Genomic DNA, 17,786 nt, shown 5'->3' on the forward strand with positions numbered 1-17,786 from the left:
TGTGTCTTTATGTAAACTATCCAGAGAACTTTGCTGGATGGACAGGATACAAATGCAATGCATAAATAATGAACAAATATTCTGCATGGCAAGCTTCTGGGAACAACATGTAAAAAGCATGACACATGTACGAAGAGTAAGTTTTATTTTTTTTAAAAAAAGTTGCATGTGTGATTAAACGGATTTACTTGGACTGTAGGGACTGCATAACATTTATGAATAAAAGATCCTCCAGAACTGTAATATCATTTTCAAAGTAGCTGACATGTCACTTTCACTTCTCAGATTAAATTCCGAACCGAAACTGTATCAGTTTAGATTATAATATTTAGGTTTCACTTCAATCAAATCTCTTGTCACCACCATGCCAGTAAATCCATTATGCAATTTTGCCATGTACTGCCTGACAGAGAATGGCTGTCTCCTCACCTTCAGCAATGCACAGCATTGTTTAAGCAATCCCAGCAGGACATACAATGTTTCAGTGAGAAGCAACCTCTTGGAGAGCATTACCAGATTTGGATTCCCATAACAGGTTTTTGCTCTCTATGTCCACAACTCAGTTAGCAAAGAAGATAATGATGAGAGGTCAACATGAACCCTTTGGTGGAGAGCAAATTTTAAAGAAGCTCAAAAGTTGTAAACGTTAGGGATGCCAGATAATTTTGATTCAGTCTAGGATTTGCTGTGAGCCCCACCTCATTGATCCAGTCAAACCAGTCCTCAAAACAAAACCTAGATCTGTGGTTTAGTTCACAGTTCTACAAACCTTTCTGAGGGCTGGTTTGACCATCCAGGGCTTGCTCTCCCCCCCCTTTTTGGGGGGCTTAAACACTTACACTGCTTGGAGAAGCTTCAAAGTGCAACATCTCTGCATTGTCAGGTAAAAACACATTAGTACATCATGGGGGCAGCCATCTTGTTGTACATACGATCACAATCACTTATATTTTATGGGATAGTGGCAAGCCAAGGGCAAACCTTGACTACCATTTCTGGTTTATTTGGAGAAAAGCAAGCCTGGGTTCAGACATTATGGAAAGGTGGACCATGGCTTAGCACCCAGCAGCGTGGCAGGAGCAGGAGCACAGGAGGAACAAAGTACCTACAGTTTTAGCAATGCGTAGCAGGATACTACTGCATGTTCACATTTAAACTATAGTTTAGTTTAACTATGGATTGACGTAACATGCATACTAGTCCTATATATGTACTTTAAAGTATATCTCACAATATTAAATTCCACTTTTCCTTCTTCTGCTGTGCTTGGGCCACTTATCTGACCTATTCTACTAGGGGACCATTGAGGGGCACGAATCCACCTCTATAATTCAACACTTCAGTTACCTTCTCCACCTACCAAGTCCTTGGCATATGGCAAGCTATAAATCAATTTTTCAAAAGCTTGTTGAACAGACTGACTTTTCCAGGCATGGGTTCTTTGGCTCCATGATTTATGAGACACAAATCAGCTCCTGAAATGTTCCATGCTTGGTGCTTAAACTTTCATGAAGTTAAGGGCATGAGGGACATGCAGAGGCTATTTAAAAATGGAAACTTAGGCCTTAAAATGCCTTTATGTTAAAGCACTGGGCATGAAAAGCATCCTTTTGGTATCCCACTTTGGAACCCTTCATGTATCCAAATATACTGCTGAATTTCAGCAGTGATTCTCTGGGAGATGGTGGAAGCCAAATTTAAATTAGTGCAGCTCTTGGAAGGTAGAATGGGGAATAGATTTTTGGATTTGGGAGAACTATGCCAGGATGCAGACGCTGGTTTGGGCACTGCCAACACATGCCTAATCTCGATTGTCAGCAGAAAAGCCCTTTGGGCTGGAAGCATTTCAGTTGTAGATGCTTAAGTAGCTTGGCTATGTAAAATAGTAGTGGGGATATGTTTATGTAAATCCGATAACTGAGGAGGGAAATTGTCATCATTCCCAAAACAAAGGCTTATCTGTAACTTGGAAGGAATTCTCAGTGTGGAAACTTTTCCTGATACAGTCAAGTACTTGCATCTCATTCTCTGCTTGTTTGGAAAAACAACAACTAAATAATTGATAAAAAAAGAGATGCTGATCTGCTCTCAGACATCAAGCTAATTTATTCCAGAGGTCATGAAAAACGTAGCCTGAAAATCTAGAAAGACAGTGAGCAGCATAATGTTACAAATGCTGAACTGAACAAATTTCACATTTATACATGGCCATATCTACTTGCAGATATCCTGGTGTGTGGTCATCTGTTACAGTGGCGTAGCGTGGGTTGTCAGCACCCGGGGCAAGGCAAGTAATTTGCGCCCCCTAACCCGTGGATTTGCGCCCCCTAACCCGTGGATTTGCGCCCCCTAACCCTAACCCCCAGATGTTGCGGCCGGCCCCCCTGCACCCCCCACGCTACGCCACTGGTTGCATTCATGCCACCTTGAGATTTGTTTGATTATTGTTCTCATTTGACACCATTTATAACTTATTTTTGGCCCGTCTTACTGATATTTGGGTAGAATAATAAACTGTTTCATGTTTATGTCCCTGTGCATCTGATTAAGAATGAACACAAATGGCCTTGCAAAATGCAGGCTATAAGAACCAGAAGACAAGCTTTATTTCAGACAGCAAATATGACTCAGGCACCCAACAGACCCCTCCAGATCAGGAAAGCTGCATTTCGTGGAGTGGTGGTGATGTCGGGAGCAGAGGCATGGGGGGGGGGAGCAGAATCCTTTATTTGCTCACTATTTCCTTGCTGGGACACAGGTGGTGCTGTGGCTTAAACCACAGGGCCTAGGACTTGCCGATCAGAGGGTCAGTGGTTCGAATCCCCGCGACAGGGTGAGCTCCCGTTGGTCGGTCCCTGCTCCTGCCAACCTAGCAGTTTGAAAGCTCTGCACATGCTCGCGGAGCCTCTTTCTCAGCTGCGCGGGGCTTCCTTCCCTGGATCTGGTTTTCGTTGGAGGAGTGAGGCCGCGGCGCCCTCAAGCATGTGCAGAGGGCCACGGAGATGGCGGGCGGCCTTTCCCCTGCGCGACTCCGCCTCCGCCCGGGGTGGCTCCCCGTCCTGGGTCCCTCCCCCGATGGCCGGGAGGAGGCGGGCAGGCGCGCTCGGCCGTGCCTGGCTCGGAGGACCAGCCTCCCTCGACGGGGCGCTCGTGGGGAGGAAGGAGCGCGGTGTCGGCGCTGTCGCTGACTGGACTGCCGGCCGGGATCGCCCAGGTGGAATCGGCGCTCTGCACGTGCTCCGGGGCCGGCTGGCTGCTGCGGGGAAACTTCACGCACCGCTTTCTGAAGTACGGGCGACGCAGCCTCCGCGAAGGGCTCGGCGCCGTCAGAAGAGCCCTGCGTGGCCCGAAGCTTGCTGCACTGTCCCTCCCCCAGATAGTCCCTCCCTCGCTCTCTCTCCGCACAGTGGGCGGCGACCTGGCAGCTCGGATTCGCACAGCCAGCACTGTGAGAGAGAGTGTGTGAACCAGGTAGGGGCAGAGAGCTGCGAGTGCGCCCCCCAAAATGTTGCGCCCGGTGCGGCTGGCACCCCCTGCACCCCCCACGCTACGCCACTGATCTGTTACAAATGCTTAGCCTGGGCTTGATGAGGCAAATGACCCTCACCTGTTCCAAGTCTCCTCCAGCTGAGGAATAACACACCTCTTCCCAGAGCTAGCGAGCCCCACCTGGCCATCTAGGGAGCTGAGTTGTGGGGCCTTGCCTGACTCAGCCTCCTAGAGTGCCCTTCCTGCTGCTGCTTCCTACACTTCGGAGCCTTCCATGTTCATGAAGACAGGGGGCCCTCTGGTGATGGGTCCTGCTGCTCTGCTTCCTGTGCACTGACCCCCATCTTCTTGCCATCCTCTGTTGCCCCGTGAGTACTCCCTTCCCTGCCCCCTGCTTGCCCTGGTGTGTCCCTGACCCAGCTGTACCCCTCGCAGGGATCCTCTTCTTCCTTGCCCGTCATTCTGCCAGTTCATGGCAGTTTAACCCTCCCCTCCACCGTTCCACATTCTGCTTTTCCAGTCTAAAGCAAGTTCCTATATCTCCCACTCTAGGTTTGGTTCTTAGTTCCTGACACTGCTTAGGTTTACTGTTGGGAATGAGCTGTATTTCAGACCAGAAATCAAAGAGGCATCGAGTTCTTCAGCGCTCTCTATAGTGTGTATGCATTTGATTCAAAGCTCCCATTTTAGTCTTGTTTGCCTGAAATCTAAATGGCTGGTTCATGAACCTCCTTACAGTCTTGTCTATTCCTGCCTGGATTATATATTTTTTGAAGGAAGCTTTTTCTGAAGTCTTATCACCAAAGTAATTTTAGGCCTGAAAGCATTTGGCCGATTAACTACTCTAATGAATCAATTAATGCTTTGATAGCAGATTAGCAACATAGTTCCAATTAACATTCAGTGTGGTTGTATGGGTGTGCTCCTTCAGCTGCTAATGGGTGTTAAGACCGATTAATTTTAATTAATTGAATACAAAAGTCACTGGTTAGCATCCCATATATGTAAGAGAAAGATTGTGCTATCCTCCAAGACTGTTGAATGTAAGTTCTCCTGGTTATATCTCTAGTCCTTTCTACTTGCTTGTTACAGTCACTTGTGACATAGAATGCAGTTCTAAACACATTTCCTTGTAACCATGTCCTGTTTAGATCAATGACATGCTGTGTTTTTACAACTTCATTGCTGTATAAAGTAGCAGCAGTTCTGAGATTTATAACAGTGCTCCTAGGTAAGGGACTACATTGATGACTTCCACATCCATTAGGGTTGCCATATTTCAAAAACTGAAAATCCAGAGCTTTTTGGTTTTGCCCAAAGTTGTTGAGGTATTTGTTGTTGTTTTTGCAAAATCCCAACAAGAAAATTGAGTTTTTGAGCTATTTTTAATGAAAATTGCAACATGGGCTGTCATATGTCCGAATTTCCCCAAATATTTCAGCCTGGTAGCTGCTTAAGGGAGCTAAACGCCGGTTATGTCCAGAAAATTCTGGATGTATGGCAACCCTAACACCCATGGACTCAGAAAGTGTAAGCAGACCTCAGAATCAACCAAAAATATCTATTACTTTGAAGAATCGCGTCCTGGAAGCCTTCTAACATATACCTGTTCTCATGTGTGGCTGAACCATGACTGTTTGCCAATAAACATTTAGCTGAATGTAGCATTTGGAAAGGGGAGCAGTAATGGACATAGACACAGAGATCCACATCTGGGAAGAAAAGCAATAATTTAGTTAATAACAACACCCAGTGAGTTTTGTGGCACCTTAGAAACAAACAGATTTTTATTTTATTCTTTGACATAGGTTTTTATGGCCCAGCAACTTCTTTGCCAAATGCATGGAGTATATCAGTGTTCAGATATATCTGAATTTATATACACAGAGAGAAAGATAGGTACAGGGGGGGGGGGATAAAGAAATGTGGCCAAAAGGCTATAAACTGCAAGATGCCTGTGATGTTTCTGTATCAAATGTACACAACCACTCATGGCAGTCGATATTGGAGATAACACAGCCTTCTAACTTTGTTGTGCTAACTGAAGGCAAAGCCTCGTTCTTTGTTTCTATTTGTTTAGTACTAAACTAACTTACTGATCAATTCTATTTTGGCAATGGCATGGTAGGGCCTCCTTTGAAGTAGGAATAATGAATAATGTTGGCCTTCTCACTGGTTCTGGAATGTTGTCATTTTGGGCCTTTTCTCTTTTTTGGAAGGCTGACGCTATAATACATACACACACAGTGTAAGTTTTAATACCAATTGCCTCTACAGCCACTATGTCTAGCCCAAGTAGACAATTGTATGTGCCGTTTTAACCCATGGTTTGTTGTACTCTTGCATAATAAGTCCCCACGGTTCTACTCATTTGCCTCCAGGCCTATTAGGGCTAGATTCGGGGGCAGACATCCAGAGCCCCCAATGGCGAGAAGCCTCCTCAACCGCTTCTCAAAGACTCTTCCAGCTAGTTTCTCTCTGGGTTCTTAATTTTTAAAAAGTTGCATGTGTACACTGTGTGTGTGTGTGTTTTGGAACTGCTGATCTCAACCACTAAAGTGCATTGGATTTTTGTTTTATTTCTTTTGACATTATACACTAGATATAATAACAGTTAGTATTAAGCAGCTTTTGGATAAGAACCCAGCATGCCCTCTGGCCGGCTGGCATAAAATTCTTTAAGGGGGTGGTGGTTCAGTGCTGAATAGTAAATATGTTCTCATCTTCCCAGCTTGCTGAGTTGCAAAATATACTTACTGCTTGTAAATAGCCAAAGTTCATCCTAATAGATCACCAATAGATTGCCACCCAGTCTTTGCAAAGAATGACCTACCACCTGCTGAGGTAGTCTGTTCCACCGTTGAACAGTTCTTGCCATTAGAAAGCTGCTCCTAAGGTCAACCTGAAATTTCCTTCCCTGCAATTTCAGTCTAGTTTTGGTCCTGTCATCTTCTCAGTCTTCTTTATGACAGCCCTTCAGATGTCTGAAGACCATCCTGCCCATGCCTTACCCTAACCTTCTGTTCTTCATGCTAAACATGTCCAGCTCTTTTAATCATTCCTCGTTGCTCTTGGCATTTTCAATTGTGCACTGAGTGAGAAGGGCAGTAGAGAAGGAGTGGAATATGAGAGCACAATGATGCATATTTCTATTAATAAGCCAAGATACGTTACATCCAAACCTGGGTCTTAGGCCTAGACTAGTTTTGAAGGGGTAAACCTTTATTTGGGCTGTGTCATTCAGACTGTAGGTGAGAGCCCACATGATTGAATGTTCTCTATTAAAAACTAACACCCGCCCATAGAAAACTAGATTTCAGGGAGAAGGCTAGGCTGGAACCTTTCATCCTTAGTTTTCTTTGTGTGCAAGGGCTGATTTATTTTCTATATAGAGGAGCATTTAGACATGTGAGAGCCCCTAACCTGCAGTCTGAAGTATCACAGTCCAAAGAATTGTAGGCTTAAAGGAACCTGTTGCCCTCCAGATACTTCCATCAGCCTCAGCCAGCCTAGACTGTGGTCTGAGATGATGGGAGTTTGTGATCCTCATCCCTGTATATCAACACATTGCCTTCATTTAAATTTCATACCCTGAGAACAAAGAAGTAAAAACCAAGTTTGTTTATTGAGCTTGTTTTTCCTAAATTATTGTCGCAATGATTTTCTTCCCCCGCCACTGTGCGCTTGCTTTTTCCAGGAGGACTTCAGTGCCCAAACAGCAGTTTGCTGCAGGAAACACGGAGCTGCAATGAACATCCATGCACAGTGTATCACTGGCAAACAGGACCTTGGGGCCAGTGTGTAGAGGATGTCACTGTGTCGGCATTCAATTCTTCTGCAGGCTGGAATGGAGAGGCCACCTGTGCTGTTGGGATGCAAACAAGGAAAGTCATCTGTTTGAGGGTCAACGTGGGACAAGTTGGACCCAAAAAGTAAATATAATAGAAATTCTGGTACTCAAAACCTTGATTGGCCAAACCTCCTAATTATTTGCCCTTTTCACTTTTTCTCTGTGTAGCTCCATTATAACATAGCCTACTAAAATGTGTTTTGTCTGAATTTATAATAAAAATGAACGTAACAATTGAGTTCCAGCTCATGCAATCACAACGTCTCTCAGAATTGTTCTTTGTTTCCAAATTTGCATAACAGATCATAATGTTTACATTTTGCTGTTTGAGTAATGCAAATAATAAGTTAATGACGGTATATAAGGAGTACAATCTTGTGAAGCAAAAAGAAATATGCTGCTTGATCCCTTGAACCACCATGTTAATCTACTTAATAAGTTTTTAAATAGGAGGAGATGTACGTGAAAGTGTAAATGAGAACCATGTTTTAAACTCTTCTTAATAGGAGGGATTATTGTGATATGACAAGATCAATATTATTGGCGTAACTTTCAAAGTAACAGACTTCAGCTTATATTACTTCAGTTCAATTTGACCTTGAATAGGGTGGAAAGCCATAAACAGAGGAGAGAATGGACGGATATAGCTATAGAGCTATAATCTCAGTAGCTTGCTTTAAAGGCAAGCTAGCAACTAAATGCAAATGTATAAACTAGATGAAATCAGGCATCGACATTAAATGACCAAGTCTTTTTATTTATATGTTATTGGTGAGCATTTTAGGATGTTTTTACACTTGCTTTTAATGTTTTTGTTTTTGCTTTGAGTTCACCTTTCTGGAAAAAAGTGGCTAATAAATATATTAAATAAATAATATGGGTCATTAAAGCATTCTCAGATGACCAGCTGTGGTAGGTACAAGACAATAGATCCACCATATGATGTAAATTTTATTCAAAGTTTTTGATAATCAGTGACACATGGTGAAATTGCAGCTCACCTCCTGAATGGTGAGGGTGTCGTGTGTTCCCCAGGAGCTGATTAGATGTGGATTCCTCTTCCTATACATGCACAAAAAAAGAGTCCTGATTTCAGATTAAAAAATTATACCATGGCATAGCTAGTTCGTGTGTGTGTGTGTGTGTACACATGCACACATATAATTTCATCCAAGCTCCTGGTCATCACAGAACAAGGAATCGCCCACACTCAGTTATGTGATAGGTATGGTGATATGACAAATTATACAACTTTAGTATTGCTAAAAAATACATAGGGAGCAGAATTCCTTTCGTACCTCCCTGTGATAACTGAAAATCAGGTGGAATAGCTCTCTTGTCATCATTCAGCCCTTCTTGTGGCTTTCAATGGAGAGACACCCTGTACTATTGGGATGCAAAGAAAGTAATATGTAAGGGAAGGTCAAAGTGGGGGGAATGGACAGTGTATATGGGCCATTCCCCCAATACTGGTTCTCTTGAACTCCTTCTTGATTGGGTCCCTGCCCCCCAAGTTCACGTATATCTCCCTGACAACATGTTCATGCCAGTATAATAGTTTTTAATGCCTGCATTTAATGTGGCCTACCACTTACTTTTCATTCTATCCTTTGTCACTGCCCATTTTAGGTGTCCTGAAAGCCTTCGTCCTGAGACCGTTAGACCTTGCTTGCTACCCTGTAGGAAAGACTGCATTGTGACACCTTACAGCGATTGGACACCATGCCCTTCATCATGTCAAGAAGGTAATTGTAAAAACCAAAAAGAGGGTGGGAAGGGGGCAGGCGTCTGGGGAAGAAGGACTTTGGCAAACCCAATCGCCCTTGAATCCAATGTGTTTTGACAATACACAATTTTGGCTTAGGGTGTGATCCACAGAATGTAACTCTTGTTTAAAAACTTGGGTGTATTTTCAAAAATGGCTTTTGTCCCTGCACCATACTGTAACGAAGTTTCCACTTTGGAAGATTTCAGTGAGACACAAAACAATTTCAATCCCCTCTGGATTGTGTCCACTCAGTCACCAATGTTTATTTAAAATAAGCTCGATCCACCATGGTTACTATGTGGTGCTCATCAGATTTGGATTACAAATATTTAAATATAGATTTGGGCCCAAGGCAAATTGAGGCCCCCACCTTGTGGTGGGGCCTCTACCAAGACTACCTTTCTCCTATTTGCTGCATTGGACTCTTTACAGTTCCTTTATCACATGATATGGGAGGAATAGCCCTCTTGCCCAGTGCTATTTTTCTAGAAAAAGAAAAATCACCATGAATCCTTGTTCTCTCATAATGGCAATGGCACCCACCTGACAGATGCTAGAACTGAGTTCCAGCAAGTTCCAGATGGGAAAAACCCCTGCTCTTGCTTACTGTGAGGAAAGAAATAGTGCTGATAGCATACATAGCAGGAGAACCCTAATGACTTCTGTATAACTGTGGGCAGAAGGAGAGAGAGCAACTTATAGAGCAATACTGTGCCCCAAAATATCATTGGCAGGCGTGGGATCCCCCTGTCCCTTAATTCAACATTCATGCCTTCAAAACTTCCCAGACAATGAAGCTTTCAGAGAAGTCTCTGCACAGATGGAGTCCATAAATGAGCAGGAGATCACAAGTATTTAAGGATCGCCTGGATCAAGCTGTTGTATGTTACTCTGTGCAACGGTTGCTATGCTTAGTTAGGTTTCTTTTTTTTATTCAATAATATCTTATTCATTCCTTTTGCTTTCCTTTACCTTATATGATCTCAGAGTGGCTTACTTTGTACAATCACATCTGAGCAATACAGCAAGTGCATGCTTCTAATTTTAGAGCTAGCTACCTGATCTCAGAACCCCACAAAATGTTGGGAAAGGAGGTGCATACTCAAACCATACTACAAGATATACAGGGATGGAGCAAGGTGCAAGTGAAATGCCACTACAGGAAAGGCCCTGTCTCATGTCACTGAAGAATGAACTTCCCTTTATGCAGGCACCAAAAGAAGGGGCTTCCCTGTAGATCTCAATACATGAGTGGACTGGTACAGAGAGGAATGCTGCTTCATATATTTGGGTGTTTAGAGCTTTATAAGCTAGCATGAATGCTTTGAATTGGATTTAGTAGCATATAAGCAACCTGTTCAAGTTCTAGACAACCTATGTAACATGCCTCCAAAATGCTAAGCCAGTCAATATACTTGCTGCTATATTCTGCAATAGCCAGTGCTAACTTATAAAGCTTCTGAACTACCTTCAGATGTAGTCCTATATACAGCACATTACAGTAATTTAGCCAGGAGGTACCAGAACATGGATTAGTGTAGCATTAGTGTAGGTTATCATAGTCTATGAATGGTTGTTTTGGCAAAGCAGGCATAGCTACTCATAGGTGCTTCACATCATTGATGACACTTGGAGCTCCAGTAAAAAAGGTGGATTACCCTCCAGACGATGTACCTGCTCCTTCCGCTAAGTGCAGCCCCAATTCCTGAATCCACAGCCAATTCCTAGATTCCTGGATTTTGCTGGGATTCAGCATGACTTTATTGGTCAATATCACAGCAGTCTAGCACTTGCACAGCCTGTTTTGATGACACAGAAATAGAATTGAGTGTCATCTGCATATTGATAATATTGTACCTGAAATCCTCCAATGACCTCTCCCAGAAGCTCAATATAAACGTTGAAGAGCATCTTTGTTTGTAGCCTGCCCAGCCTGAGGGCTTGAAGTACAAAACAGCACTTAGTAACAACATGGATAAATTAATGTAAAACATACATATCGCTCACCTTCTGGCATAAACCTGGCCATCAAAACCATCCTGTTTTGATGTGCATAGGTGTGGTGCAAAGCAATCATTGCAACAATGCTTTCACAATTTGTTTTCTTACTGCCCTTCTCTGCCTTTCTTTAATTCTCTGTGTTCTGGGCAATATCTTTGTTGGTCCCTTTTGACTTTTTTGATCTTTTGATTAGAAATCCAACAAACAGGGGCCTCTTGCATTAGTAGGTCCAAACGTTTAAAACAATGGGTCTATATATTTTTCCTATGAGCTCACCATGCATTTGTGATTTGTCTTGGTATTAGTTGAGCTTCTAGGAGGGCCACATTTAAATGAACGGAGAGTTTGTGATATAGCAGTAATTGATGAATTGCACTTTAGGGACATGGTCCAGAGGTGCAGGTGGCTTCTGCCCTCCTTATAAGTCATTAAAAAAAAATGCTTGAGCAAAGCTTTCCTTACTTTTATGCTTTCCTTTTGCCTATTTTCTTGGAAGATGGGAATAAGAAAAGAGATTGGTGCTAGTGGTTTCTTTTAAGGTTTTGGTTTGAACCAACAACTACATTCAAATTATAAGTATCTTATTTTAGCACATACTGCCAGATGTTTAATGCTTACTGCATTCTGTAGCAATTCCACATCTTGCATTGTAATTATAGTTACAGAACATTCCCCCCCCCCCACTGACTTAACGTTGCCCAGATATTTCTGCCTTATCCCTTTTTCTCTTTTTGAGCTTAGCGGGAAGCATTCATCTTAATATGCACGATCATAGCTGCAGTCAATAATTTAATACCTCGTTCATGTGTGTTAATCCTCCTGTGGCGTAGGGTGCTCACTCATTGCCACCTACTTTCAAAAGGCATGGGATTGTTGCCCTGAAAAGATACTCTTTATAGTTCACAGCTAATGCTCTGTGTTGGGGTTGGGGGGCCAGAGACAAATACAAAGTCACTTTTACCGTTGTTCTAGTTGCTGATTAGAGTATTCCCCAACTAATAAAGGATTAGACAGATTAAACTTGTAACCTTTTGAGGGAATAAAGAGCATGTGGAGCCTGGGAGGTTTAATATGATGGGAGGGAGAGAAACTGAGCACACTCCTTTCAACAGGACAAATACAATATAATATACAGTGTGGCACATCTGTTGTTCTCTAGTAGCAGTGTGGCTCTTTCCTTCCTTCTTCCTTTTTTCTTTTAAAAAAACCCCTACATACTAAAATGTGTAAACTGAAGGGGGAAATAGCATGCCAGTAAACATAATGAATCAGTCCAATTTGTTCAAGATTGCAATCACATAGCAGCGGAGAGGGAAAATAAATCTACCTAACATGCGACAATTGCAGCCTTAATTTGAATCAGTAAGTTTTCAATGCTTTTATAATGCTGCTGCAATGAATTTTGCTGTTCTAAATGTAATGTATTTATTTATTTAAGAGTTTTCTTACCTGCCCTTCATTGCAAGGTCCCAGTGACATTTAGAACCATATAATCATACAATATTAAAATCCAATAAACCAATTCCTACTCTACTCTGAGCAGATAATAGATACGGTAATTGTACCTAATTCATATGCCAGTTCCAAATTTGGGTTTTTCAATTCCTTACTTATATGGTTTGTCAAGGCCAGAATTGTATTGATTCAGTAATTAGTTTTTTTTAATTAGATTTTCAATTATGTAATAAAGAGAATATATATATACACAACAAACAGATGAAATAATACAACTATAACACACACACACCAAATGAACTGGGTGTGAGATCAAGAGCTTACTGAGATACAATCAAGTAGAAGAAAAGGGGAAGTCCATCTACATTGAGATGAAGAAGAAAAGTCTTATGGCATCCATGTGTTTTTGGCTGTTATATAGGACTGTACTATTGATTCAGTAGTTGGCTGATACTTCAGTTTGTGTTGCTTTTATATTACAAACCCTTAGAAAAAGCTTGCATGTCTGAATTTTTTGAAAGATGCATATAGAATTTTTGAGCTCTGAGGAAAATACATTGATGCCACCACTATATTGGGATTGCCTTAATTCGCCAAACTTTCATGTACTGTATGTACAAATATGTTTCAAGACGCTATATTCCTCTTCATGTACACGGCAGAAAGCTTTTAACCAGGTGCTAATCTATTCTATACAGTGTATTTACGCAGGTGGCGCTGTGGTCTAAACCACAGAGCCTAGGGCCTAGGGTGACTGAGTGAGCTCCTGTTGTTTGGTCCCAGCTCCTGCCCACCTAGCAGTTCAAAAGCACGTCAAAGTGCAAGTAGATATATAGGTACCGCTCTGGTGGGAAGGTAAATGGTGTTTCCGTGCGCTGCTCTGGTTCGCCAGAAGCAGCTTAGTCATGCTGGCCACGTGACCCAGAAACTGTCTGCGGACAAACGTCAGCTCCCTCAGCCTATAGAGCAAGATGAGCGCCGCAACTCCAGAGTGGTCCGCGGCTGGACCTAACTGTCAGGGGTACCTTTACCTTTACCTAATCTATTCTATACAGTGTATTTCTGCAGCTATTTACTGTGATCTCAACATGATTGTTCAACTTGTGTATGTGGTGTGAGGAGAGTAAAGTGCACTGTATGTTCATTTGCAGGGGATATGAAAGTGACAAAACAATCTCGGCATCGAGTGATCTTGCAACTCCCTGCGAATGGCGGCCGAGACTGCCCAGATACTTTGTATGAAGAAAAAGATTGTGAAGCTCCTCCTGTCTGCTTGTTTTTCAGGTAGAGTTTCTGTCAAAAAATAACTTGTTTTTGTGAGATTTGTATGTATTCAGGAAGGGAGGGAATTTGTCGTCTTCTGTGAGGAATCTACCTTAGATGTTTTGTACTCCAGAGCTTCCTACTTCTAGTTTTTGTATATTACCTTTCAGCAAAAAAAAAAAAAAGGCCTATTTTTACAGAGGCATTGTAAAGATTCCTATGTGTGTTGTGTAAGTAATATTTAGCAAGCATTATTAGCATTATCAATGCTATTCGGGTTCTTTGGGAGAATGTGTGGCACCATAACAACACTACGCCATCTAGGTCTCTTGTGGGCAGAGTCTCTGACAGGTGGAGGTGGCTGTTGCTATCTTTGTAGCAAAACATTAGCAGAAAGCAGCCAAGCCACAAAGGAGCTTTCTGAGCTCTGGCATTAATTCCTTCTCCCCATAATGGGATATTGCCTGAGTTTCACAGGCAATTTGTCATCTTAATTTAGCAATACAAAAATGGCTTGTTCAGACAGTAACATGCTCCGACTGCTTTCAAATGCCACGATTACCTCATTTGCAAAGCGTTGGTGAATTCATCCCATTGTGTCTGATAATATCACTCATAGAATAAGGATGATAGGTCAGACATCTTTTTAATGTGGGGTAAATATCGTGATGGCCAATCTTGGAGCCAAAGGAACGTTTTCACTTTGGGGTCTGGAAATAAAATCCATGGCCTAATCAGGTGATGGTGTTATTAGTGATTTCCACTGTCATTGAAATAGTAGTGTCTATTTCCTGTGGCTTTCCCACAGAGAAAAGGTGGTAGTAATACCCAGATAGAATATAAGGAGAATTTGTTTATGAAGAATGGCTCATCTAATTCTGGTCTTGTGCTGGGTTTATACACACAATCCATCCATCTTCATGACATATATAGGTGATGTAGGTCCAGTACACAGCTGAAGGCAATACACCACATTATCTTTTATCTTTCCATACTGAAAGTGGAAGCATGTCCCATTCAAATTTGCAGAGCAAGTGCCCATTTCCTTGGCAGCTTTGAGCTCCAAATAGGAATTTCCATCATCATTGCATTGTGTGTTTTTTGTTACGAGTTTCTTGTGCTTCTTGTGTAAATGTGTTTATATTGTGATGTAAATGTGTCATAGGTCACTTGGAGGCAGTTAACAAGTTATCACCATCAGTTTATTTGTATGCTACTTTCTTACAACATTGTGTCTGAAGCAGATCACAACAAATCGAATGGACAGCAATAGCCATTCAGAAAATTTAGGGTTTTGTGCAGCTAAGTATTCCTCAAAGCAGATCCACTGAAATTAATGGAGCCACGTTTGTGATGTCCATTTATTTCAGTCAGTCTGCTCTGAGTAGGACTAGCATTGGGTGCAAGCCATATTAAAAACAAGTGCAAATAATCATAATGGGTTGTAACCAACGTCTTAGAGTAGACCCATTGAAAATAATGGATATGACGAATTTGGATACATTAATTTCAGTGGGTGTGCTTTTAATATGACTTAGTTGGACACCAGCCAAAGTAAATATGTCAATACACCATTTTTAAAAATCAATCCATGTGACACTATATAAAACAGTGCAAATGCACTAACCCAGTCTTAAAGCTGAACAGGAGAGAGAATAGAAATGAATACAGAAATAAAAGTAGTAGTGTACAAGGCAAAACAGAATCATCTCCATTTCACAAGGCATTCCATGAAGGTTCAATACAGTTAACTTACACTCATTAGATGGCAGCCTATTGTGGCAGTCCTCCTCCCTGCAGCTCTTCTCTCAATTCATTCCCCATCTCTCACAGCACATGGAAGCTCCTGTTCAGAAAGTGGCCGCTTATCTGGTCTGGAGTTAGGTGGCGTTATGGCCCAGCATGGCAGCCCCTCAAACACCAAGGGGGTGAAATGACTTTGCCATGGTGGCTGGCCTTTGGAATGCCTCCCCAGCTGGCCGCCATCTTGAAGTTTGAAATTAGCCTATCAGGGGCAAGCTGAGGGGTGGAGCCTGGGTGGCAGACCAGGGAGGAGAAGCCTTTACTCTGATCCAATTCCTCTACCCACCTGTCCCTGTTGAAATGTCCTTCCTGTGATTTTACTTGACAGTGCAATATAAATAAAGGTTATTCAAGCAAGGGGTTACCTTGAGCCTCTATCAGAGACATACACTTAAAATCCATTAGGAGATTGTAGAATATCTATTTGATGGTTCTTTGAGAATGTAATTGCAGGACTTGAGGCAGCCAAAAATACACTCCAAATGTTGGGGATAATTTATTTTCTCTTGCCATTATTCTTTCCTAGGTTTATTCTAAGTTTATGGCAGTTTACTCTAGCAGTAACTTCAGCAGTAAAGTTCTTCGTTTTGTTTTGTGCAGATACACCAAACATGAACAGTAGTTTATTTCCCATTCGGTTAGCAGCACAAACTATACGAAAGAGAATTACTTGACTCTTGTTTTGGTTCAAGAACAAGTATATAAAAATCAAATCACATTTATTTTTTGTAGAGCAGGCTAAGCTACTTCTAGCTAGACCATGCTTGTTACTGAAGCAACCAAATTATAGCAGCCATGCCCATAATCATTTCACTCCAAACAATTCAAGTCTATTGCAATGACTGATGGAACAAGACGGCGAATATCCAATATGGAAAATAATACAAAGGACATTTCACAGTGCAATATCTATATACGGTGGTTCTCTCTGTATAAATACTGCACTGTGAAAAGCCCTATGTATTATTTCCTAAATTTGATGTGAAAATATGTTGAAAATGGTGGATACTCTGGATAATTTCAGGCATGTTTTAAATACAGGAACTTGGAATGATGACCTGTCTTTTTTTTGTTAAAGCTGTTGAGCAGCACCAAGCATATAGCTATGAGTAGCCCTTACGTGTGAAATGTATATTTATGAGCCAGGTACCCATAGGTATTTGAATAAATATACAGAAGGCAATAAATTATTGAGTAGAACAGGTGCCTAAATAATTCTGTAAGCCTTCATTTTGGTTATTTAACTGTGGCTTCCCTTCCATTTTGTTATTCAGAGTGACAGTGAATTCATATTGTGTTGGACCTGCATTTTCCAAGTCAATATGTGGAAGAACTTTTAGAAAAGCAAAACCCTATAATTAAAATGACCTCTATAGAGAAGCACAGTAGAAAGGCTTTTTCACTAAAGCAAATTTAGAGCATCAAAAATAGCCTAGATGCACATATTTTATCTGATGCAGTTCTGCATAACTCAACTGAAATTCCAAAGTGAGTTATGCAGCACTCATTCTACCAACAGAATAACTAAAGGTTTCTGTGAATTTTTGGCTTAAATAGCACTGATAATGCATGATCAGTGACGAAAATGTTGCTCGTTTCTTCCATAATCTAAGAGAGGTGATAAACCTGGGCTTAACGTTTCAGACTGCAAGTGGGAAGCCATACTCCCACTTCCTTATAAAAAGTAATATTCTGGATTAAAAAAAGGTCCCTGAACAAAATGATATGTCACATAGAAGGCTGTGATTGTCTCCAACCACAGTCTGAAGAGGCACAACCCAGATGTAAGTTTGCTTCGTAAACTTTAGTACCTCACTGAGAATTAGGGTCCCAGATTTGATTTACATGTTACATTTCTACATGTAGTAGAACTACATGATATGGGAACGTAGGAAGTTGTCTTATACTGACTCAGGTTGGACTGCCTCCTAGCTTTAACTGGAGATGTCAGGGATTGAACCTAGCGCCTTTGGTAAGAAAGACAAATGCTCTACTACTGAGCTATGCCCCTTTCCTAAACATAACGTATGCCCACAGGTAGATGCAGCTGGGAGCCAAAACTGATCAGTATATGCTTTGTTAAGCATATACAAGAGAGTAGAATATTTGGTCTACAACCAAGCAGCTTATATGGTAGGCTGAACTACATATCCCATA

General features: G+C 41.7%; 1 protein-coding gene across 3 annotated transcripts in view; it reads left to right on the forward strand.

Annotated features, from left to right (window-relative positions):
* Positions 1–17,786, forward strand: part of THSD7A (thrombospondin type 1 domain containing 7A) — a 215,426-nt gene that overhangs the window by 130,077 nt on the left and 67,563 nt on the right. For all 3 annotated transcript variants that reach the window (XM_081882805.1, XM_081882806.1, XM_081882807.1), the window contains 3 exons: positions 7,187–7,421; positions 8,969–9,084; positions 13,715–13,847. In XM_081882805.1, the coding sequence (XP_081738931.1) occupies positions 7,187–7,421; positions 8,969–9,084; positions 13,715–13,847 (484 nt within the window). The remainder of the gene's footprint in view (positions 1–7,186; positions 7,422–8,968; positions 9,085–13,714; positions 13,848–17,786) is intronic.

Source organism: Podarcis melisellensis (assembly GCF_964234715.1).
Source record: "Podarcis melisellensis genome assembly, chromosome: 12".
Lineage (NCBI taxonomy): Eukaryota > Metazoa > Chordata > Lepidosauria > Squamata > Lacertidae > Podarcis > Podarcis melisellensis.